Below are 23,558 nucleotides of genomic sequence, written 5' to 3' on the forward strand. Positions count from 1 at the left end.
CAAGCTTGGGCTGGCTGCGCTCTCCCAGCCTGGCTGCAGTTGTGCTACAAAAGCCGCAACCTTGGCAAGCTAAACTGGGCGTTAGCAGAAGGTAGAAGGAAATAGAATAAGGTGGCAAAGGCATAGGAGGATGGGTGCGGGGTGGGGCTGGGAAGGTCTCCAGCAGCCTAGCATTACATCCCAGGCAAGCCTTTCAAGTTCTTTGCCTCCCAGGCTATGACAAGCCATGTGTTGGGTCACAAGCTTTGGGGGAAAGCATCTGCTCCACTGGATCACGAGATGGGGGACTGATCGTGGCTCCTGGCTGTGTCTGGTGGGGAGGAACCAGGACCTAGCAGAGCTCCTTTCAGGGCAGACGTGCCCTCTTAGCTACAAGCCCACAGTGGGAGGAAGCTGTAGCTCTTCCCAGCCCATGTGAGCTACAGCCTGGACTGCTGGAGAATGCGGAGTCAGGGCTGGAAGTTGTTCTGCGGGAGCTGCTGGGTCTGCGTGGGTGCAAAGCTGCAGTGGGGAAAGGCAAAGGCACCTCCATTGCAGCTCTCTGGTGAGGGTGACTAAGGCCCCTTGCTTCCTGCTGTGGGCATGGTCCCGCCGTGAGAGAGCTTGATTGTTTCATCCCACTTGCTTTCCTGGCACCAGGGCCAAATTAAGGATGTGGAGCTGGGTGACGGCTGTAACAGCCCATCCTCTCCTATATTTGTGTTCCCAAACTAGCCCTCATTCCCAGCATGCTGGCTTTGGGCAATTGATTTCTGGTCTCTCCCACCTCTTATTTACCAGACAGTCTTAATTACCAGGACCGTGCTAGCTGGCCATTTAGTTTAGGCTAACACAATAATTCTTTTTTCTGCTGACCTTAAAATCTCTTTTGTACAGCAGGCTGAGTTAGACTACTCTCCCTTCAGTCAATTTATAGTACAGGCTTCAGTGCAGACCATTAATCTTAAACTGGAGTGTTTGGATGACTGACTTAATACTAGGGAAATATATACCAATATCTACCTATGGTCTTGTAAATTAGCTGTGGGGTTTTTTGGTAACTGACTATTTATGGGCTCCCTAAGAATATGAATTCGGGTTGTGTTTGGAACAGGGAAAAATTAAATTATTCAAAATCATGACATTTACAGGGGATGATAACAGGGGCTAGATCAGTCTTCTACGGCACTATGAAGATAGCATGTGCTATGTATTTTCTTCTCCAGATTTTACTTCGATGGTCAGCAGTGATGCAGATAAGTCAGCAGCAATGATGAGTGCAGCAAATTTCTACAGAAAAATAGCTTGTTCTTTTTTTAAAAAAAAAAACCCAAACAAAAAAAACACACCCCAAAACCCAAACCAAACCAAGCACATAACAATGCCCACTGTCATCTACCGACTCAAAAGACATACACATACAATTAAACCTGTTTGAAAGAGGCTGGTAGTAACTGCTATGGGGGTAAAGTTCAAGACTCTTCACTGAGCTACGAATCCATTTCCTCTTCACTAGGGACAAGAAACCCACATATCAACATTCAACATGTAAAACCAAAAATCTCAAGGGAAATTGACTTCTGTCAACTGACTTCTTCTATGACTTCTGTCTCATTTTCCTTGCCACAGTACCATGGTTTTGTTTTGTTGAAGAAGCAGGATTATTTGCAGAATATCAGCGCATTGTCAGCAGGCAGCCTCTCAGAGTTAATTACAAGAGAAGTGCCCTTTGGAGCAATCTCTCATTTGGAGGTGTAGGTCCCTGTGAGAGTGGCTGCAGCTGTGACTCCTGCAGTCTCCTTTGGCCGTGGGGTACGTTTCGGGATCAGTTCCGACTGGAGGGGTATGTAGTCCTTACTACTGACTGGAAATGGCAATAGGAATTTAAGCAATAAATTCATTCTGATTTAGAGCTTGACATGAGCAAGGAAAGGCAAGCAGCTAAGTGATGTCTGCATGCTTCTGTCCGAGTCTTCCATCTCTCTTCTGGGGGTGCCACTCCTGAATTTTGTCTCTCGATTTTTGTTTTAAATGTGTCTTTGTTCCAGTGGCAGAAACGAAAGGCCTCGGATCTCCTTGTTGTGGGAGTGAAATATGTTGCTTGCTCTTTGCAATGAGCGTTCTTTAGACAGTTTAAAAAGAAAACAAACAAAAAAACCCCAACCATACATAAAAAAACACCCCTTCAAAAATGTGCCTGAATTCTCTGGCCTTTTTTAAAATCTGTGAATCCTGCTGTGCAGATGCCTGCTGCTTCTGACCTGCTGAGTGTTGGAGCTAAAACGAAAGATACCTTGTTCTCTCTCTTTGACAGGGTTCAGCACATGTTGAAGGAATCAGAGGAGCGGTATTTTGGCACAAGCACCCAAAATCCTAACACACGCACACACACTGCCTGATGTTTCATTTCAGGTTATAAACTGGATTACAACATGCTTTCACCCTGTGGGCATTACCCAGGGGAAACCAGGCTGGATCTGCCTGATGCATAAAACCAATCTGGCTAAATGATTGCCAAGTGGAAAGTAAATGATGTATGCAGAATTTATATTTTTAACAGGCATTTAGATTACATTTCAGTCACGCTGAATTATTATTAATGCTATTTACCTCATCAGTCCAAGAATGGAATAAATATTATATTCTGGAAACTGTGCTTAAAGAGCTTGGGACAACATTTTAAACTTCTAAAATAACTATATCGGTCCTCATTAAGTCAGAGTAGCACAGACAGTATTTAAACCCCACATTTTTTCTTCTGGATGCAAATGGAGCTTTGTGTCCTTTTATTTGTGGGAAGCTTTGTTGGCCTCAGTTAGCTGAAATACTTGCATATGATTTGTTTTTTCAAAAGAAAAGATACACTGTATTTAGAGATGCAAACAGTACCTTGTCTGCAAAAACCACCAGCTGTTATACTGGAAGACAAAGCTAATTCTATGTTGCTTTACTTCAGCAGTGTCTGTGTGTTCACAAGCATCTTTTTAACAACCTTCTCTGCATAGCTGAAAAACACCAGACATCAAATTTCTTTTTATTTCCTTTGGCAATAGCCGAGTAAAATCTGAATTGATTTTCAGGTTTTTTTAAACAAGTAAATAGATTAACTAAGTGAATACACCTTTGCATTACTGTTTGTACAAAAGTTGAGTGGACTGTTAGCTTTGATTCTGGCATTCCTTGCATACGAGTTTACTAATTGCTGCCCCAAATATTTGACTTGAGTCCGAGTCGGGTCAAAGAGGCAGCTCTGTAGTAGAAGAAAGCGCTGCTGGTTTGTGTGTCGGTAGCACGGCTTCCTGAAGAGGTTCTTTGAATCTGCTTTAAACATCTGGAGAGACAAAGAGCGTTTGTGGGGTCTGTTGTTGTTGCTGAAAGTTGGAGCAGGGAAAAATTATGTTCCAAGAAATACTCTGAATCCTGGAAAAATCAGGATGGAATCACTCCGTGTTAAGCTTTTTATTGCCTTTATAAATGAAAGTGCTGTTGTTTCATCTGTGGCGACTGTCCTGGCGATGGATGTGACGTAATACTTACTCTCCCCTTCGAAGTTAAATCCTTGTTCCAATTTGCGAGTAATATTTGCATATGTATTTCTTAGATGCATTGACATGCCAGATGCACAGCGGTGGCTGTGTCCGCCTGCTAATCCTGTAATAACATTCTGGTGACCAAATTCAATGGCCCTGCGCGGAGCCTCGGAACAGCTGATTGCTGAGCAGGGAGGGAAAAAAAACCCACCCAGCGAATCTCGTTGCAGCTCTCTGCTGCATCCCTATCCCACAATCCCCCGCACCGTTTGCTGCAGTCTTTCTACCCGGGCTGAGTGAGAAAAAGATGTACTAAATAAAGATTGATTGGTTTGAATCCTGGAGGGGTCTCCCACTTACAAATGACCCGAGGGGGAAAAAAAAAATAAATTCATGACGACTTCACTGGGCCTCCTCTTTATTCTTCCATTTTTCTTTCCACCTGTCCTCTTCGTGGAATGGAGCGTCACTCCTTAGAGCACAAAATCTGTTGTGCATCTAATCATGACTGTGCGGTGGTAGGGATTCTTCAGGAGTTTTACGTGTGAGGCTTGACATATTTACAGATGATGGTTTGTTCGTTTGGATTACTGCGGAACTGCAGCTCCGTCCCTGCAAGGATTTTATCCTCAGCACTGCACTGATTAAGCTATTTTTCTACAAAGATGGGTAGGTCTAAAATGCTCAAGTTTGCTCAGTGTTATTCCTGGTGGCTGCTGCTGGGTTGCTCCTTCGGTTTTGGCCCCCGATCGTTCATAATGCTTCTGCATGCTGTAAGAATGAAGAGGGTTGCTGTGTTTTAAACAAGGCACCAAGCTGATTGCAAGAGTGGGAGAGAAAGGAATGCAAATTTAGCTTATCAAGCCCTTTGCACAAGTGGACTGTGTGGCGGTTATGATTATTAATTTGCTTGGTGTGTTGTGTATCAGCTAATTTTGGGGCTGCTGCTAGAAATGGCTTGAATCTGTTCTTTATTCCTAACGACTGTGCACAGGCGACTTACCTGTTTTAAGGACTTTTAAGCCCCAGCTCCTCCAGTCCTTGAAGCAACATTATTGAGGTTCCCCACCCTTTCTTATGGCTCTTGAGGCCTAACCGTTCCTTTGGAAACGTTGCCATTGGAAACCTATTCATTCATAATACATGAATAGACCCTCTGGCTTGTGAATACCATCGGTAAGAAGAGGATGAACAAGCTGCAAGCAATCTGTTCTCCTCAGGCTGTACTTTCCGGCTCTGGCTGGGTGGAGTTCGGTGAGAGCAGTGTATCGGCAACGGAGAGTTCCGCTCTTTTAGGAATAAATCCTGGAAACTGAACAGGCAGTTACAAGTTTTCCCACTGTCTTTTTCTCAGCTGGGCCACGGAAACTAATAGAGAATTGGATAACTGTTGAGGAATTCCAGAGGTCATTTGAAGATACCTGTAGAAAGGGTGCACTTTCCTATTCTGTGGGTCTCTTTATCTGAAACAACTCTACTGGAACTGTTCTTTGCTGTACCCTAATGGTTTGGGTTTTTTTCCTTTTCTGATGCTATAGGAAGTTCTTTTCATATGGGTGGGGCCGCACCCTGATTTTCGTTCCTGAAGGCATGCATGCGTAGCAGGGCAAGGCTTTCCACTAGCTTAGAGAGCCATTGTTTTGTCCTTTCTTTGCTGTGTAGTGTATTTTGAATGAAAATTGATAGTTGTATCTCCAAGCTGAAGGAAAAAGAACAATGTTATTTTTAGGGTGGCTGGAAAGATAGCAATCGTTGAGCCTGGAAGGGGTGACAAAGGGTATACGTTTCAGAACCCTTTTCTGCACTTGATTTAGCAAACCTGAACTGAGTTTCCGATGCGTGCTTCTTACAGATAAATGGGTGGGGTTTTATGTCTTTAGGGTTTTATGTCTTTATAAGACATAAAACATCTGGTGCATTGTTTCATAAACCTTTCGCTTTGCATGTTGAAATTGTGAAGTCTAACTATATGGAGAAGTGATTCTCAGACTTGTTTTCAAAGCTCGTGCTTCATCTGCCTTTTATTAGTCTGTGAGACAGAACGAACCTCTGAAAAGAACCCTGGCAGTTTCCGAGCTCAGAAGATGCTACTACAAAAAAAAAAGTTCCTCTTGTAAAACTAGTTCCTTTGTGAAATCTCCCACTGCTAATACATCAGAAACTTCTTTTGCTGTTTTGAGGAACTGCTGCGAGCACTGCAGTACATCAGAATAAATAGTCTTCGGTGGAATTCAAAAGCATTGTCTAAAATCTCCAGCTTTTCCTCAGATGGTCTTTGATCGCACAGTTACTTTCATTGAGTCAAAAATCATCCTTCTCCTAGCTACATCACATTCATCAAAATTGTATCAAAGGTGGAGTTGGCTCAGGGAGGCTGCAGAATTCTGGAAATTCCATACTCAAAAAACTTTTTAAATGAACCACTTGTGTAAGAAGTTCTCGTACCAGGTAGTGGCCAAAGCTTGAAATGTACTCATGAAATGCTATTTTCAGGTGCATGTTTTAAACCTGGTTTATGTGAGCACAGGGGATAAATGACCATTGTGGCCTGCTGCGTTCCAGACAAAACATCAAATATTAAAAGCACTCATTTCTGAATTGTTAATCGTTTCTTTCACTGGCAAAGCTTAAAGCATGAACATTTGAAAATTAAAGTGACTGGCATGAGCTTTGTGTATGAAATGCAAAGAATCACCTGATTTTGCAATGAGATTGGGGGATTGTAAAAGACTAAGATGAAGATCAGATGAAATCAGTATGAAATTTTTCAGGCAGCAGGAGTTTTCCATGTATACTATTTGCTACTATTTGCTGGTGTAGCTGTACTTGATGGTGGAAAGATGAAATACAGAAAATATCTGGTTGCTAGAGAACTTTCTTCTGTTAAATGACAGGCAGCATTCACTGGAGACCTATTCTTTCATCTTAAGTACAGGAGGTTTTTTTCAATAGTCTGTGCTTAGTCTATAACAAAAAAATTCTACTGTTCATAATGTATCTGTGTCCAGTTTGGAAACTGTGGTTTTGATAAGAATTCTTCCTGTCTCTGATTATCTTCCCTATTTTATTTGTGTCCTTACCCCTAACTTTTGGGGAGGGAGAGTGGGAGGCAAACACAGCCACAATGGTGATGAAAGGAATTTTCTTTTGAAACTCATCACTGAAGTTCTGCATGTTATGCTGCCAAAGGCATGAATATGTTCATGCGTATTTGATAGTCTGCTCTTTCTACTCCGTTTTGTGAAAGCTAGATATTTTGGTTCCACTTCTTGTGAAGCCATTAACTCAAGCTTTTAAAAAGTAACACAGGTTCCTAATTGATCTCCTAAGGTTGATTGATTGTGATTTATGGCATTTAAATAGGTAAAATTAATTTATGTTTATGTAATATTCACATTTTGTCTTACTGTGGGGAAAGAAATTAAAAAAGTGAAACAAGTGATCGATCCTGAAATCATGCATTTTTGGGTCATGAACAAACATGACATTTTATGAGTATTCCAGCAACTTCTAAACTCATAGATTCCCCTTCCTTGGAAAAAAAAGGGAAAAGGGCCTGCTGTAAGTGTTTTCCATCAAATTAAATGTCAGTTACTGCTGTTGGGTATTTAATTGTGAGTAACTTTATGCTGCTGTATTTGCTAGCAGAGAGGTGATTCCCCTGGAACCTGTTATCAGGGAAGTCAGTACAGCGTGATCCACTGTCTTTATCCTAGAAATGGCCACTTGCTCAATGTAGTAAGTAAACCATACCTGTACAGCTAAATACACAGCTCAGGAAGAACGGCATCAGTTCAGCTCTGCCAGATGAGTGTGCCCTGCATTCAGCCCAGGAAGAAGATCTGATGCAACGCTGCCGATAAAATGCTAGAGGTCATGCAGATCATTGTGGAATTGAGTGACCTTTGAATGAGTGTGATCAGCATGGAGGCAGAGGGCTTGCTATTTCTGTCTTGGAAAGCCTGAACTGCCCTCAAACCAAATATCAAATCGTCTGAAATGGATGACTGAAAACTGGGGTAGAAAGTGTTTAGGGACACAGTTACTACCTCAGGAGCGTACCTGCAGTGACGGAGCCCAGCTGGGCGGGGGTACCAGCAGAAGCCGGTGCTGCAATGGAGCGGCTGGGGTCAGCTCCCCGGGCAGCCAGCCTGCGCCTCTCAGCCCTCCGACCCGCTAGAAACGCAGGTGGAGAGGAGATCTTGCGGGGCCACCCTGCCAGGGCCTCTGCTTGTCAGGTTTTCCTAAACTATTTTAGCAGGCAGTTTACTTTTCTCTGAGATTGCTTCCTTCCTTTTCCTCCTTGTCTTCTCTTTCCACATACGAATTCTGTTGGCTATAATCTGTACCTCCAGCTGAAAAGAAACTAAGTTTTTGTCTCCCTGTGCCTTGTTCCAGGGCAGGAGGTGTTCCAAGCCTGCGACTTTAATTCTGTCAGTCAGTAGACTTTTTTCTTACCCTTTTATCTCATCCTTTATATGCCAGGGTTATGAAGAGTCTTCAGTCCCAGAAACATGATTTGTGCTACTCTTTCTGCCTAAAATGCCATTTTTCTGACATTTATTATTTGGATGGGCTTCACCTATCCTTCGCCCTACCTTTACTGATTCTCAGCAGCTATCAGTTGCCTCTTCTGTGCTCCGTTTCTTCTGTCGTGAGGATTTTCACTTCGCCTACCTCACCCCTGTTGCTGATGCAGAATTTGAGCACTCCCTTCCCAGGGGCTGGCTGGTTCTTAGAGGTTCCTTCATGGGGGCTTCCTGGAGTCCAAGCCTACCATATCTTTGGCAACGCCAACAGTGATAAGGGAAAAAACTGTCAGGCAAACAATTTTCAAACTCTGTGTGTGATGCAGCCATTTGACTGGCTGGTGCAGTTCCAGTTTAAGCATTTTGTCAGCAGTACTGCAGACGTAAGAAATCCTATGTTTGTTAGCACTGGCTGAACCTACTGGCGCAAGAATGTTTTATTGTGGGATTTCTTTAAAACCAGACAGCCCTGTAACTCTTTCGGTCCAGAGGCAACATGCCTTTCCAGAGTGCCTACTCAGGCAGAGGTGTTATGTGTGATGGTGTAGACTTGGCTGACTGTTTCCCGGCTCTCATCAGTGATAAACTATTTTAGAAGTTTAATTCTTCACTGTTTTGGTTTTATATGGAAATATGAATGGCTGCATAAGGATGAAGCGTGAGTGAATTAGTTATTGATTTTGTTATTTCATGGAATTCATAAGCCATTTTTTTTTCTTTTCTTCTTTTCCCCACCTGACTCCAGCAGCGTGCAGGGTAGAAGGGAACAGGACCCATATGTCAGTGGTCTAGGATGGCCAGTGAAGGCTCCAACATCCCAAGTCCTGTGGTCCGTCAGATTGACAAGCAGTTTCTGATTTGCAGCATATGCCTGGACCGTTACAAGAACCCCAAAGTACTTCCCTGCCTGCACACTTTCTGTGAGAGGTAAGTCCTTTCCTCCTGCTGGTAACTAGGTATTTGTGTCATGCAACAAGCGCAGAACAATGCATCCTTTAGTGGATGGGGACTTTTCTCTTTACTTGTAAAGCTCACGTTAAGGCATGATAAAGTCTGGGAAGGCTGGAAGGGCAGGGATGTAGAAAACCACTGTTATTTGTGGCAGGTAGGAAGAAGAGAGAGCAGTGGGGTCTTTGGAATACACTCCCTTTATGCAAGAGTAAATAAAAAGTAAATCTAATGAAACTAATGAATGTGGTTACAACAATGTGAAAGGTGATGGCAGTCAGAATTTGGACCTCAAATTAATGGTCTCAAATTTACACTGATTAGCCTATAATTAGAAACAATAAAAACCTTTCTTTGTTGATTTACTAAGCAGAGAAATAATGATCCCATCCTTTAATGTCCAAGGGTTAGACATGATATATACATTATTAATAACCTGTGATTAAATGTCATCATTATTCTGCAACTTGGTTGACTGAAGTGGAAAAACTCTAGGAAAAGAGATGTGATAAAACAGCAGCTTGCCTTCTACTGTATTCAGCCAAATGAATTTAATAACTTAGCGATACTTTAATGTTATATTATCCATCAGATGGTGGAGAAAATACAGCATCTGCAGGAAAGTTAGCTGAAGAATTACTGATTAGAGTTCTTTATCTGAGGATGGGATGCAACTCTGGATTATATATTGAATGGCAGGAGAATTTTAATAAATGGTATTTTATGTCAACATGTAGTTCAGGAGATTTCCATCTCTTAGAATTGTGGTGTGCATATCTAACTTTGCACTGGGTGCAAGAAAAATTGTGGATCTGTGAGTGTGTCAGATGAACTGGTCTTCTGTAGAAGAATAGGAAACCCTGACTTTACTGAAGTCAGCAGTGAAACTCCCACTGAAGTCAGTGAAGTCGATCTTCACCACCATGTCTAAAGTTTCTTGACTTCAGTTCATGTGTAAATCCTAAGGTCAGCTTCTGGTTTTCACTGTAATCCTCTTAGGCTGATCTGGTTATGGAGAGAGGCTGGACGAACTCTTCCAGTGTACTGCTGATGTGCAAAGCTTAAGCTCTCCTTTCACAGAGCCCTTACTGGGGGGTCAGGAGGAGAGCTGTGGAGGGAGGATGAAGAGTGGTGTAAGCAAAGCCCTTGGAAGTGGCTAAGAACTGTGTAGCTGTGCGAGGTCACGCTTTCTTGGTTGGCATCTCATGAGGAATTTGGTGTAGCACTGCTCCCCTTAAGAACTGCATTCTGCAAAGTTTCCTGTGCTTACGGGACTATACTGAATCGCCAGTCACAGGTGGATGTTGCATGCCCAGTGGCTGTTAACTTGATTTTCGAGGCCAAAAGTGGCACTAACTGTCACCTAGGCTAGTCTGCTGCGTATTGTTGATCGCAGAACTTTCGTGTCAGATTTATATTCTGTGAAATTTAGTTTTTCTAAAAAAATCCCAGCAAATCCTGCCCCCTATCCCCCAATCAAACACAAACAAACAAAAATCTCCTCCAAAACTCCCTTAACATAAACTGTGGTAACCTAGGACGTGCTTCTCTGTGTAGTAAAGAGAGCTCTGTTGATTCTGGCTAACTGCCAAATAACTTTCCTAATTGAAATAAATGGAAAAATTTCCATTGGTTTCATTGGGACCAAGTTTTAGCTCTGAAACACTAAACCCACAAATACAAGTTAATAAAGGAGATTCTATTGGAAAGACAAGGGTCAACCACCGGTTAGTCAGTTAAAGACACAGGCTCTAATACTTGATGCAGTAACTTCATGTCTGTCAAACTTTATCTGATAGTTTATCATTTTTACTATCCTATGAGCAGGATGCGGTACATGTCTGGAATCATGGATCCACTCTGCACAAATAACTGAAAGAAAGGCACATAACTCTTAAAATTATGTCAGCTTACTGAAGCTTTTTTCATGTGGCAGAGGAAAAAAGATTTAAAGGGAAAAAAAAAAATCCCTGTAACCACTTTTACTTCTGAAGCCTGATGATGTACCTTTCCTTTTATAAGTAGGGGTAGCACTATTTCAAACCAGTTCTTAAACTGAAGGGGTTTTTTTTCATCTTTGATGATACTTTGCCTGTCTCTTCCCTTCCACCTCCCTTCCCCATAGGTGCTTACAGAATTACATTCCAGCCCATAGCTTAACCCTTTCTTGCCCCGTGTGCCGCCAGACCTCCATTCTGCCAGAGAAAGGGGTTTCTGCACTCCAGAACAACTTCTTTATCACCAACCTGATGGATGTCCTGCAACGAACGCCGGACAACAGCATTGAAGAGTCCTCCATCTTGGAGACTGTCACCGCTGTTGCTGCGGGCAAACCGCTCTCCTGCCCCAATCATGATGGAAATGTAAGTGAGATGAACTCCTGTGATATGTACAGGTACTGATATGTGCTGACTGGTCTGGTTTGTCATGGATATTTTGTTCTAAAAAGACGGTGGAGGAATTGGAATCGCACTAGTTCTTTGACTTTATAACATGTGAACAAAAGACAATTAACTCAGATGGTCTTAGTGGAGCATCTTAAAGTAGTCAGGATATTATTTAATCTTACCAGTCATCTTGGATGATACTGTCTTTCAGCACATTTGGTCAAAATTGTTGTCCTGCAAGTGCTGGACCTTGTGCCTTTGCCTCTTTAGGATGGGTTTCCATAGCTCCCTCGCTTGTAGAATCAACTATTGCTGTCGGAACCTATGTGCTTGTTTAGGCATTATGTGGCAGGGACCTTATAAGCTTAACTGATCTGCACGCTGAGGCAGTACCAAAAGCTATGTGAGCATGTTAACATGGAGCCAAACAAAAGGTTGTCCTAGCTCAGGATGCTTTGGTTCAGCACAGGCTAGAAACAGAGAGCTTCTGTTTATCTGCAGGGTTTTGTGCATCTCATGTATCGGTCCTTGGAGGCTGCTTTGGTTTTTTTCCTCCTCTGACTTTTTTTTCTTAGCATCCCCTTACGTACACCCTCAAATCATATCAGTGTATTCATTGGCAAGTACCCACAACTGGGTAAGTATTCCCTGATTATTACAAGAACAGCGCAAACTCTGCTTACTTCGCAATTTTCAGTGTTAACCTGTGTGGCTTCATGGTAGGCATATGAACTTCTGTCTCATTGCCAGGCTTATGGAACCATCTAAGTAGACCACGTTGCAAAGCTGAGCAATGTTCTATTGTAAACTGAATGCTGTGCTTCTATGCAAGCCAAGAAATACGTGCCAGTAGTTTAAGACAACTTTCTGAGGCCTGTTTTATTTGATACTCAATTTAGGTATATTGGTTGTATAGGAATAATTCAGCTGATAGGTAGTGATTACTCTTACAGAGGAACAGCTCAGTTCCCTCTCCTTTACTGACCTGCTGGAATTAGGTGGCCTTATAGAACTGATTTGCTGTACACTGATTAATGAATAACTGGTGTAGATTTTTTAATATGTACTGTACCTCTGTGTGTGCAGTGGTTACTGATTAATACATTCCTAGTTTTTATTTGCATTTTATTGGCTCTCCTTAAAATGAATCATAGTTCTTTTCTGACATAGCAGTCATGATAGGAACCATTTGATTGTGAAATGCAGAAAAAAGTCAAAATGAAGATGTTACTTGTTTTGCATTTTACATTATCAGCTGATGATTCTTTGGGTGTGCTTAGAAAAAACTGATTTGCCTACAATTAAAAATATGTCACCTTAAACCTTTCTGAGAACTCCTTTCTAGGGAAAGGCAGATTTGTAAGACCTCTAAGCCAAACTTACTTGGCTGACCTTGAAACATAGCATGCCTTTTAGGGCGCTGAGTAGTGTGTGATGGGAGTATCTTCTTGCATCAGTAAGTATCTGGGAGGGCTGGGCCCGGGATGGGGATGACTCCAATTTAAAGCTTTGCAGAGCTAGGAAATTAGAAGCTAAAGTGCACACATTAGTCCTTGTGACGGGAGGAGCTGAGAAGAGCTTTGGGAAGAGCTGCTTGAGGCTGGCCCGCTGGGTCTGGCTGAAGGGCAGGGTGCACAGGGCAAGGTGCTGGCTGCCTCAGGCCTGGCGGAGGAAATGGACTTTTTCCGGCTCCGCGGGTGCCCAGCACAAGGGCTCTGTGTGGAATGTGCCTGACTGCTAGCAGCTTTGCTGGGGGCTTCGGGGAGCGAGGCAGGATTGAGGTGGTAGCTGGAGGAGAATGCCTTCACAGAACCAGCAGTCATTCTGCACTGAAACCTCTCTTCAGTAATTTTTACGTATTGCTTGGGGTAGGATCAGACCCATTGTCTTTTTACTCTCAAGGGAAACATTTGCATCACGTGTATTTCATTTAAATATTAGCAGATTTTCTTTGTATTAGCTTGGAAATAAGTTTCTGTTTAAACAAGTTTTTTCAATCTTTCCAGCCATGCTGGATTTAAACCTCTCTGATTAAAATCAGATAGAAACTGATGTGCAGATACTTTCTCATGGGCTTGCCTGTCTGCGTGTAACTTAGCCTTCCTCAGGCCATGTAGATTAGGTACTTTCCTTTCCAGCTGGTCTCTTATTCCCACCACTCATACTTTCCACGCTTGTGTGCGTATCCTGTTCCTTCTGCGCACATCCTCTCATCCTCTCTTGTGACATCTTTGGGGTGTGTGTTCTTGTGAAAAATGAAACTTAGCTTGTAGTATCTTAACACGAGAGATGGTTTCCTGTGCTTAAACTATAAACAAATGCTTCCTCATATGCGCCCAGCACAGAGCACAAATACATGTTCTTGTTAAATTGGGGTGACAGGGCACATGTGTTATGGAACTTTTGAACCTAACAGAAGATTCTTATCTTCTACCTACACATTAAAATAAGATTGGCTTTATTCTCAGCTGCTAAACACCTGCAGATCTTGTTGGATATAAGCATCCTCATTTGGAAACATGGATCTACAATCATTTAGGGGAAGGTACAACAGCCACAACAGGGAAGGCTGTGAAATTCTAGGTCCACTACTTCATAATGTGTAATGAGTGGTACAGCCTCTTTGCAGTCAGCCATTCTGAAAGTCCATGCTTGGGTTTTGTTTGAATTTGAAGTGAAAGCCTGCCCAGAGTCTAGGATCCATGCTTTTACAGGTACAGTGGATTTTCTGCCTACCGAGTGTAATAAGAGAGCATACCCAATATTAAATTAAAGACTTGTAACAAGAGAGCATGCCTTATCTCTGACTAGCTTTTTCGCAAAAGATCACAGAATAGCTTGGCGACTTGACAGGTATATGATCTTGTCTAGAAAAACATTTCCTGAACTTGTGCAGGTGTTGCTTACTGCATCTACACTTCCCTTAAATAAAAAAGCACCTATCATTGATATTCTGATGAAGTGACTTCATAACATACCTCTTAAACCTTGTTTTTTCTCCTCACCTCTGTACTTCCTACCGTGTCACTTACTCATGTATCCCATGAAAATGTAATCTATTTTTCTTCTGTACTCTGCAATATTCAGTGTGTCATTGAGGCTAAATAAAAAATTCAGAACGTCAGCGTTAGACTCTTAATGAGCATTAGAACTAATAAACTGAGCTCACTGCTGGTGGAATTTTGTTCTCCCTCACAAGGAACATTCAATACAGTTGGGAAGCAAGAGTGCGACTGATACAATCATCTCTGACTGAGTTGGAAAGTCACACAAGGCATTTGGGTGGTTCACTTGTATGCAAACATGTTGTTTAAGTCATGGCAGTCTTTCAAAACTTTTTTAAAAATTTGCTTAAAGCTTTCAGGTTTGCTGCATGGGTAAAGCAAAAGCTATGACTAGGGAGAACAAAACCCCACATTCTAAATTTTACCATATACCTGGGAAGTGCCCTCCAGTAACACAAACCTACATTCTTCTAAAAGCCAAAACAAACAAAGCTAAGGTACACACTAGCCCTGGGACAGAGGGATTAAGCATGTGCGTGAGATGAGGAAGAAGGCTGGCAAAGAGCAGACTTTTCCTTTTTCTCTGGACTGCTGTTTTAATTCAAACAAACAGAAAGCAGAGGATGAACAATGTGATTATTCAAATGTGCGTTTAGAGAAGGGGGGCTTGTGATTGGTAAGAACCTTTTTCTAGAGACCTAAACTTTGAAGGGCTGGAATTAGTGTGCTTTGGCTTTGTGAAATCTAATTCAGAAGTACCTGCATCCTTGATGATGCAAATTAAGAAGTTTCTGTAAATTCAGTTAAATTGCAGTAGTGAAGATATCCACGGCTCTCTGATTAGATCATTGTGTTGAAATCTGCTGGTCTGGTTTAAGGTAGAAGTTAGTGGATGGGATTTCAGAACCAGCAGGTATTGATTCCCATTTCATTACAGCTGCTGGGAATGTCCTGTTGACTTCAGCGGAAATACAGCTGAAGCCAGTGTTGGATGCCATAGAATATCCTGCCCAAGAGCTCTCTTCAATTTGGAAAGGAGTGGTTCAGGCAAAGGGTTTTTTTTCTGAGATGTTTTGTAAAGCAAACCTGTTATGAAAAGCTTTCTGGGGATGTCACAAAAAGTGATGCCCATGTTGGGCATGGAGGGGAGAGAAGAAAAGCCAGTAATACATGTCTGTCTGTAGTTAGAAATCAATCTTACCCGATTAAGAAATGCTAGACAAAAATCTTAGGAAATCAGCTTATCTAGGCACTTGTAGCCTGACTTGTATTAATAGTAGGTTTTCCTTCTCCTTCAGCTATGGCACAATCCAGAGATTTTTAATGGGAAATGAAAGCTGCTTCACTCAAAACATTTTGAATTGAACTGAGGCAAAGATTACTATTTCTGTGCAGACATACATGTTAGGTCTTTGTGGTCTGCTTGCTATTACCATTCCAGCTTATGCGATTCTCTGGTGCTTGACTAAAGAGGAAGAAAGTTGATTAGGCTAAATTTTAATATGCCAATGAGATGCTTGCTTTCTTATATATGTTGCTGCAAATATAATGAAGTTTATTATGAGGTGTTCAATAGGAGAGAGAAATATTAAATTATTCTAATAATTGTATCCAAAGATAAAAATAAGTAAAAGAATAAGTAAAAGGCTTGTTAAAATATCTTGAACCTAAGCATTAAATTATGAAGAGGCAGAAAGATGAACTTTTGACACTCATTCAAAAGAAATGCAATTTTTTTACCATATAAAAAGACTTAAGAGTTTCCTAATAAAATATTGTTCTTTTTGGTTGTTTCTGGTTGTGAATTTTTGAAGTCTTTCAACAGAATTTAAATCCTAAACTCTGTTTATCTCATTTCCTTTATGCACTGTAAGACTGCATCACATCTGTAACTGTCAGGCCTCAGAGGATCTACTGCTGTGAGACTGCTAAATTCACAGTGACTGGAGTAGTGTTGATGGCGGTTGTCATTGTTTAGAAGGTCTACTTTTTTTTTTCCCTTGCTGATATATTTGATCTTACACTATTTATTTGGGCCAGCTTTTAAATTTTATCTGAAGTGGCTTACATGAATGGCCAACAAATGACTAAACCCTCATTGCGTGTGAATCCTGTATCTTGTGAATTGAGATAAGAGGGAAGAATGGGAATAAGACAGAAAGGAGCTTATCAGAGGAAAATCCCTATTAATACTAATAGCCACATGCAAATCATGGTTCTTACTTCCCCCTCCTAATTCTCAACATGTCTTGGGGCAGCCAGCTACTTTGCATGGTGCTGTTACAGGTCCCTCTGCTCACCTGAAAACAGCCAATTCTACACAACCATCTTGTTGTCAACCAGCATCTCCAGCACAACCGTCTTTGTGCGAGAGGTGTGAGGGCCAGAAGTATCAGCGAAGTTATTCAATATTCTGATGCTGTGTTCTCAATTCAAGAGAGCTGCCAATGTCTTGCTTTGAAGCATATCCTATGAGCTTCCTTATATACTTTTAATAAGCCTAAAATGCTTTGTGCTCAAGGACTTCCTAGCTGTAAAAGAAAGTCTCATGCTGAATTTGCATATATGTGCATTATTTTGATTAACGTATGATTTTGGGCACAGCACTTTTCTGTTTCTTTCCACTCATGAACATATTCAGAATTTGGGGCATTTATTACATGTAAAGATAATTTTTTAATCTCCAGACAGCACCTTACTGGGTACATAACAGGTTGAAACAATCTCCTCTTTCAAGTGTAGATCAGCACTTTATTATAATATCAGATATGAGGTTTTGATGGTTTTAAGGGATTAGTAATGAGATATGGAGATTTTTCCCTGCGGCATGTTGGTTCATTTAGGGTGCTTTTCTCTAGCAAATAAACATGCTGTTTGGTAAGCTCCATTGAATTCATGTTCGGCAGGTGACCCTGTTATGAAAAACAGCCTAAGTTTACAGTTTCTTTGGCAGACCCTCTGGGGAGACTAAGGATTGAGTTAGTGAGGGAACTTGAGTGCCCTGTTTTTTTGAGTCATTTCACAAAGTAGTTGAGAGAGACACCAAAACTTACTATTACACAGTTGAAAGATGATGTTAGGGCCAGCCTTGAAGTCCAGCATTCTGTTTCCCAGGCTGCTGGTCTAACACGTTCTGATAGAATAAAATACGTTCAAACCAGCATTTTGCTATGAAATATACAACAGCCATCTTTTAAGCAGTAAATTATTGGTGTCTAAGAAAGGAGAAACTTTGTCTCAGAGCTTGGATAATAACATGAGCTCAAGACCCAGTAAGATGTGATTTGAGTGATGTTACTGCTGCCGTGTTTGAATTTAGAGTTGTGCACTTTTCCAGGTGATGGAGTTCTATTGCCAGTCCTGTGAGACAGCCATGTGCCGGGAGTGTACAGAGGGAGAACACGCGGAGCATCCCACCGTACCACTTAAGGATGTGGTGGAGCAACACAAGGCTTCCCTCCAAGTCCAGTTGGATGCTGTCAACAAAAGGTATGGGGACTCCACTGGTTATTTGCCATTTTCACTTATACCACTGGCTTCCTCTGTTACCTTGGATGGATGTTTTACTGTACTGTTGCCATGGACCTTTACCTAGAAAACAGCGATAGTGGGGCTTGCATATGGAAAAAATTGAGTGTGATGCACTGAGGGACTAGAGAAAAGAGCAAAAGATTCCTATCTGCCTTTCACAAAACAGAGGCCATTAGAAATACAAGTGTCCTCCAAAGAAGGGGCAGAAAATGTTAAGGAGAAAAGTATGGTCATTAATTAATGATAAATAAATACTACTGGATGCTTAAAAGACCAGTACAAATACTACAGTGGCAGAAAGGCTGAAAAAAAAAAAAAAAAAGAAAAAGTGGGATAGATCTAGTTATATCTTCCCGAGTAGATACATTTGCATAAAGGACAGAGGATCCAAGGCCTCGTTGTTGGAAATGCCTAAAGTCTAATGAATTTCCACAAGGGAGGGCCCTGGCTTAGCCTTATTTTATCACACCAAAACCACTATGTAGTGATAAAAGGAATGAACTTACTTCTGGGAAATGACCGAGTTTAAAGACAACCTGCTGATGACATTGTTTCATCAAAAGATATCAGGACCAGGGCCAATGTTTAATGACTTTTGAAACAGCAATCTTTGTAATTTAATCCCTCCCTCAGGCTTCCAGAGATCGACTCAGCACTTCATTTTATATCTGAAATCATACACCAGTTAACCAACCAAAAGGCTAGCATTGTAGATGACATTCATTCCACTTTTGATGAACTCCAGAAGACTTTAAATGTGCGAAAGAGCGTGCTGCTTATGGAACTGGAAGTGAATTATGGCCTTAAACACAAAGTAAGATGCATGTTTTGTTTCAGTGAAAAGCTATTAATTTAATCAGCCAGTTTTTACAGATGATGCAGGACACCAGTTTGACAAATTGTGTCTGAGATCCAGAGGAGAACTTTGTTTTCCTGAAATCAAGTGCTGCAGAGCCTCGCTTGTGGGTGCCCAGTCTTATAAATGGAATCCAGACCCTGTGTGGGCAGGTAGCCCTTTGCGCATGGTGTCTGACGATCTAAAATAGCCAACACACTAAGCAGGCATCTGCTTAAAGCCAGCATGTTGATGTGCAGATGACAATAAGGGAACATCAAAGGAAAGTCTGAAATTCTTGGGCTGCAATCCTGTGAACCCCTCCATGAAGATACAGGCCAAACAATTTCTCCTGAAGAACTGAACAAGGCTTGCTGTTTTGCTTTAAAGCACTGTTTTCCTTTCTGGTAACATATTTCATGTTAGATGTCACTGGTTGGAACGCATAAAGATTGCAGGCACATCTCACTTTCTCAGGGGAATACAGAGACCAATAGATTCCAGAGCTGTATTCACTCTTTTACTTCCTATCTGGATGATTGAATCTTGTGTTTTTCCCCCTGTATTGTACACTAAGCTTTAGAGGAAGAAAACAGAAATCCGTACTTTTACAGAGAGAAACCTGTAGCCTGGTGGGTAGGATTTTTGTTGAGGATTAGCAAGTCTGAATCAGGCAAATGAAAGAACTTAGTCCTTATCTTCCTGGGCATCAGTTGTCTGTTTTATATAAAAGAAAGACCTCTTCCCTCAAAATAGCCTTTAAAAGAAAGTAGCATCAACAACTGGAGTTTCAACAGCGGCTGATAATATTGGCATCTTTGGGCGTTCTCTGTGATTACTGAGCAGCTTGAGCATTGCCAGATGTCTGAAGCAGAGGAATGCTGCGTTCCTGGATCTGGAACAGGCTTGATCATTAGGAAGGTATTGAGCTGCTGGGCCTGTGAAAATGGAGGAATTCTGATGTGTACTTTCAGGAACACAGGGAGCCCAAAACCCTGGGGCACAGAATTTAGTCATCTCCAGAACTAAGCAGCAGCTGAGGAGCTTTTAGCATCAAAAATTTGGACTTGGATCCCAGGTTCATCTAAATGTATCCAAGATATCACAAAAACTTATTTTCTTAGCAAACAAATACACTCAGGGGGTGTACAAAGTTCACACAAGATGAAGTATGATGTTAAATTCTCTTGTTGTTTAAAGGGATTTAAAATAGTTTAAAAACTATTCTGGGTGTAAGAGAACCAAATTTTTACAGAGCTGCACGTAGGCAGTAAAAGAGGCATCTCCCCTGTTTGTATGAAAAAGAGCAATTGGAATTGGGTTTTGCTTTTGAATGAATAGTAGTCCTGCAAAATAATTCAAACCCAAATATTCCATCATTCTGATCATGTACTTTGCAAAAATGAAAAAGTGAAAGGGCTACACTTTACTAAAAGAATGTTGGCAATTCAGTTTCAGTTGTCCAATGGACTGAAAGAGGCCTCTTATAAAATACTCTAAACACATTTTAAATATTAGTTATGGTTCAATTTAATATTCTCTATCTTTGTAATGAAAGAAAACTATATTGCGAAAATAATGGTTTTAAAATGTAGCTGCAGATTGTCTTCCTCCTCAGTTTGTGGTTTGTTATCCCAAGCATATGGGTTTTTGTCACCCTGGGACTTTATTAGCTATGCTATCTGTTTAACTGCTTATGTCCTTGAATAAAGACAAGGCAGATTAGAAATGCCTTGTATTGAATCCTGAGAGGTTTACAGATGCCTAGAAAGACAGATAACTTGAAATTTCAGGGTAGTCTTGAAATTTGGTCATTCTGTTTTGCTTGCAAAAGATTTTGTGTTGTTATCGCTTTGCAGTATCAGTAACTCATCAGCCTCGCTTTTCTCCAATGGGTGAAAAGCAGATAACTTCGTAAAATTCAGAAGAAAAATACCCTTAGAATGCAGTGTCATTAGATGGTGTGTCTCAGCAAGGGAAGAGTATCTCACAGCAAGAACTACACCCAGTCTCTAAGTTTACTTTAAAATCAATTTAAATGTTTTGAAAATATTTACTTTACACTGATGGTCAACAAAATGACTTCTCTGATCCACAGTAATGTCTGTGCCCTAGCTGTTCTCTGTAGGAAAAACATACCACATATGCAACTGGGTACTTTGGTTTGGGGATTTCGTCAGTGGAGAGTGTGGGGGGTAATTGGAATGTTGGGGCTTTCCTGACTGTCATGAATTTCGCTGCTAGGTTGTTATAATTCAGGGATCCTTTTGCCAATTCATTGCAAAACTGTTTTTAAAAAAATGTTAGCCTTGTTCCCAGCCCACACCTGACAATTTTGAGGTCAATACTGTTTTAAGGATTTTAGACTGAGGGCCAGAACTGAGCCCATAATAAAAGCTCTTTCTCAGTCTTAAATACAGAGTAGCTACTTGCTGCCCACCAAAATTTCAGGCTACTCAACCCAACTCTTCCCAATATCCACAACCCATCCTTTATGTTTTCCTTTCCTGCCTGCTGAAACTGGGGAATCAACTTAGCCGCTTCTGCTGGGGAAACTTTTCCTTTCTTCACTTACTTAGATCAGGAATCACACTTTTCCTCAGGATGGATGTACAGATCTTGAGAGTGCCTTCTTGTCCGTCTCCATAGAGGACTAAACCAAGGTTTCCCTTGGCTCTGAAGAAATAGTTTCAAGAAATTTCTTGCAGCCTCCTTTATTAATGGGCCTGATGACTCCAAAATGTGTCTCTCTGTCCACACAGCTCAATTCCCAGATACTATCTAACTGTGACTAGTGAGAGTTAGCTGGAGAAGGGTTCAACCTTCTACATTTGGGTTCAAAAAAAAAAAAAAAAGACAGGCCAGACAGGTGGGGCAATAATTCAATCTAGTGTGACAGTGGATCTGTGAAGTCTTGAAGATGCGAAACAGGGTACATTTTTTGTGTTGCAGCATGATATTCCAAGAACATGTAGGGGATCAGTGTGGTACTTTTTCTAAAATGAAACGTGAAAATAAACTCTAAAATAAAGCACTATAAATTGGGTTTCTACAAAGGCCTTCAGATATAAAGCATGCTGCCTCTTGCTAGGATAGTTCTTGTAACATGATGTGAATCTGGTGTTTGGTAATGCACACAGGTCCTCCAGACACAGCTGGATACCTTACTTGAAGGACAAGAAAGCATTAAAAGTTGCAGCAACTTTACGGCCCAAGCCCTCAACCACGGCACCGAAACCGAAGTTTTGCTGGTGAAGAAGCAAATGAGCGACAAGCTGAATGAACTGGCCGAGCGGGACTTCCCCTTGCAACCCCGCGAAAACGATCAGTTGGACTTCATAGTGGAAACAGAAGGGCTGAAGAAGTCCATTCACAATCTGGGTACTATTTTAACCACCAATGCTGTTGCCTCTGAAACAGTTGCCACAGGGGAGGGGCTGAGGCAGACAGTGATCGGACAGCCCATGTCCGTTACCATCACAACGAAGGACAAAGATGGGGAGCTCTGTAAATCTGGGAATGCTTACCTCACCGCTGAGCTGAGCACGCCTGATGGGAGTGTGGCGGATGGAGAAATACTTGACAATAAAAATGGCACTTACGAATTTTTGTATACTGTTCAGAAAGAAGGGGACTTCACTTTGTCACTGAGACTTTATGATCAACATATCAAGGGCAGCCCGTTCAAACTTAAAGTGGTCAGATCAGCAGATGTGTCCCCTACAACTGAGGGGGTTAAGAGGCGTGTTAAATCTCCTGGCAGTGGTCATGTGAAGCAGAAAGCTGTGAAAAGACCTGCGAGCATGTACAGCACTGGCAAAAGAAAGGAGAATCCCATTGAAGACGATTTGATCTTCAGAGTAGGTAGGTGACTCGTCTGCTACATACTGACATACTTAAAAACAGTTCAGGGAAACTGGATGAAAAAATCTAGAAGTTAAATTATTTTAAGGTTAAAGCTGTAAGTAGAGCAACCTGATAATGCCTTTCGGCCTCTTGACTTTTGTTCATATGGAAATTTTAAAAGCACATACTTCAGAAATTCTGTTTGCAGCAATATTTAATTGGAATTTGGGTTGAGAAATGCATGCATCTGATTTGGGATAAAATATTTTACCACCTATTCTGTACTCTATTTGGCATTATAAAATGAAAATATAGTAACATCAATGCTTCAGATTAGATTAAATTACTTCTTTAAAAAGTTGCATGGCAAGAAGGGAAGTATGACTCCTTCTCTAAAACTTTTTCCCTAAGGATTAATCCAATTAATTAACCTGGAACTATACACGGTAAATCCTGTTGTCATATATAGTTATTTCATTATGTCAACATAGGACAAAATTACGATTTCCTTTATTTGCCTTTGTCCCTAATATCTAAATATGTTTAGTTCTTTATATAGTGTAATGTTCTCTCTAAATCTGTGGCCCTCTAATGCTTGGTAAAAATATAATATCTTAGTGTCATTTACTGTGATTTTCTTTCAGGTCTTTTTAGGTACTCTGTTTTTAAGCTATATAATAGTAATAATAATAATTCATCATTTTAAAAGTCTTATACCATAGGTTATTATATTTATGTAATGTCTGCTTGTGTAGTTAGAAAATACTTTTCGCTTTGCACAACTAAAGAAAAAAGCAAGTTAATTCTTAATATGTACAAGTCAGGATTTCAGCAGTATGTGTTACCAAGGGTCATGGTTTAACCCCTGCCAGCAAGTCAGTACCACGCAGCCGCTCACTCACCCCTCCCTCTGCCCCAGTTGAATGGGGGAGAGAATCTGGAAAAGGTAAAACCCATGGGTTGAGATA

General features: G+C 41.2%; 1 protein-coding gene across 1 annotated transcript; it reads left to right on the forward strand.

Moving 5' to 3' along the window:
* Positions 1-3,848: 3,848 nt before the first annotated feature.
* On the forward strand, positions 3,849-22,608 carry TRIM2 (tripartite motif containing 2; the record flags this gene model as incomplete). The annotated part of the gene is made up of 6 exons (XM_009697833.1): positions 3,849-4,178; positions 8,784-8,965; positions 11,112-11,349; positions 17,716-17,867; positions 18,543-18,723; positions 21,885-22,608. Coding segments are annotated over exons 2-6 (1,429 nt in total), but the record flags the coding sequence as incomplete, so codon positions are not given.
* Between the last annotated feature and the right edge of the window lie 950 nt (positions 22,609-23,558).

The sequence above is a fragment of the Cariama cristata genome, unplaced genomic scaffold (assembly GCF_000690535.1).
Source record: "Cariama cristata isolate BGI_N322 unplaced genomic scaffold, ASM69053v1 scaffold15693, whole genome shotgun sequence".
Lineage (NCBI taxonomy): Eukaryota > Metazoa > Chordata > Aves > Cariamiformes > Cariamidae > Cariama > Cariama cristata.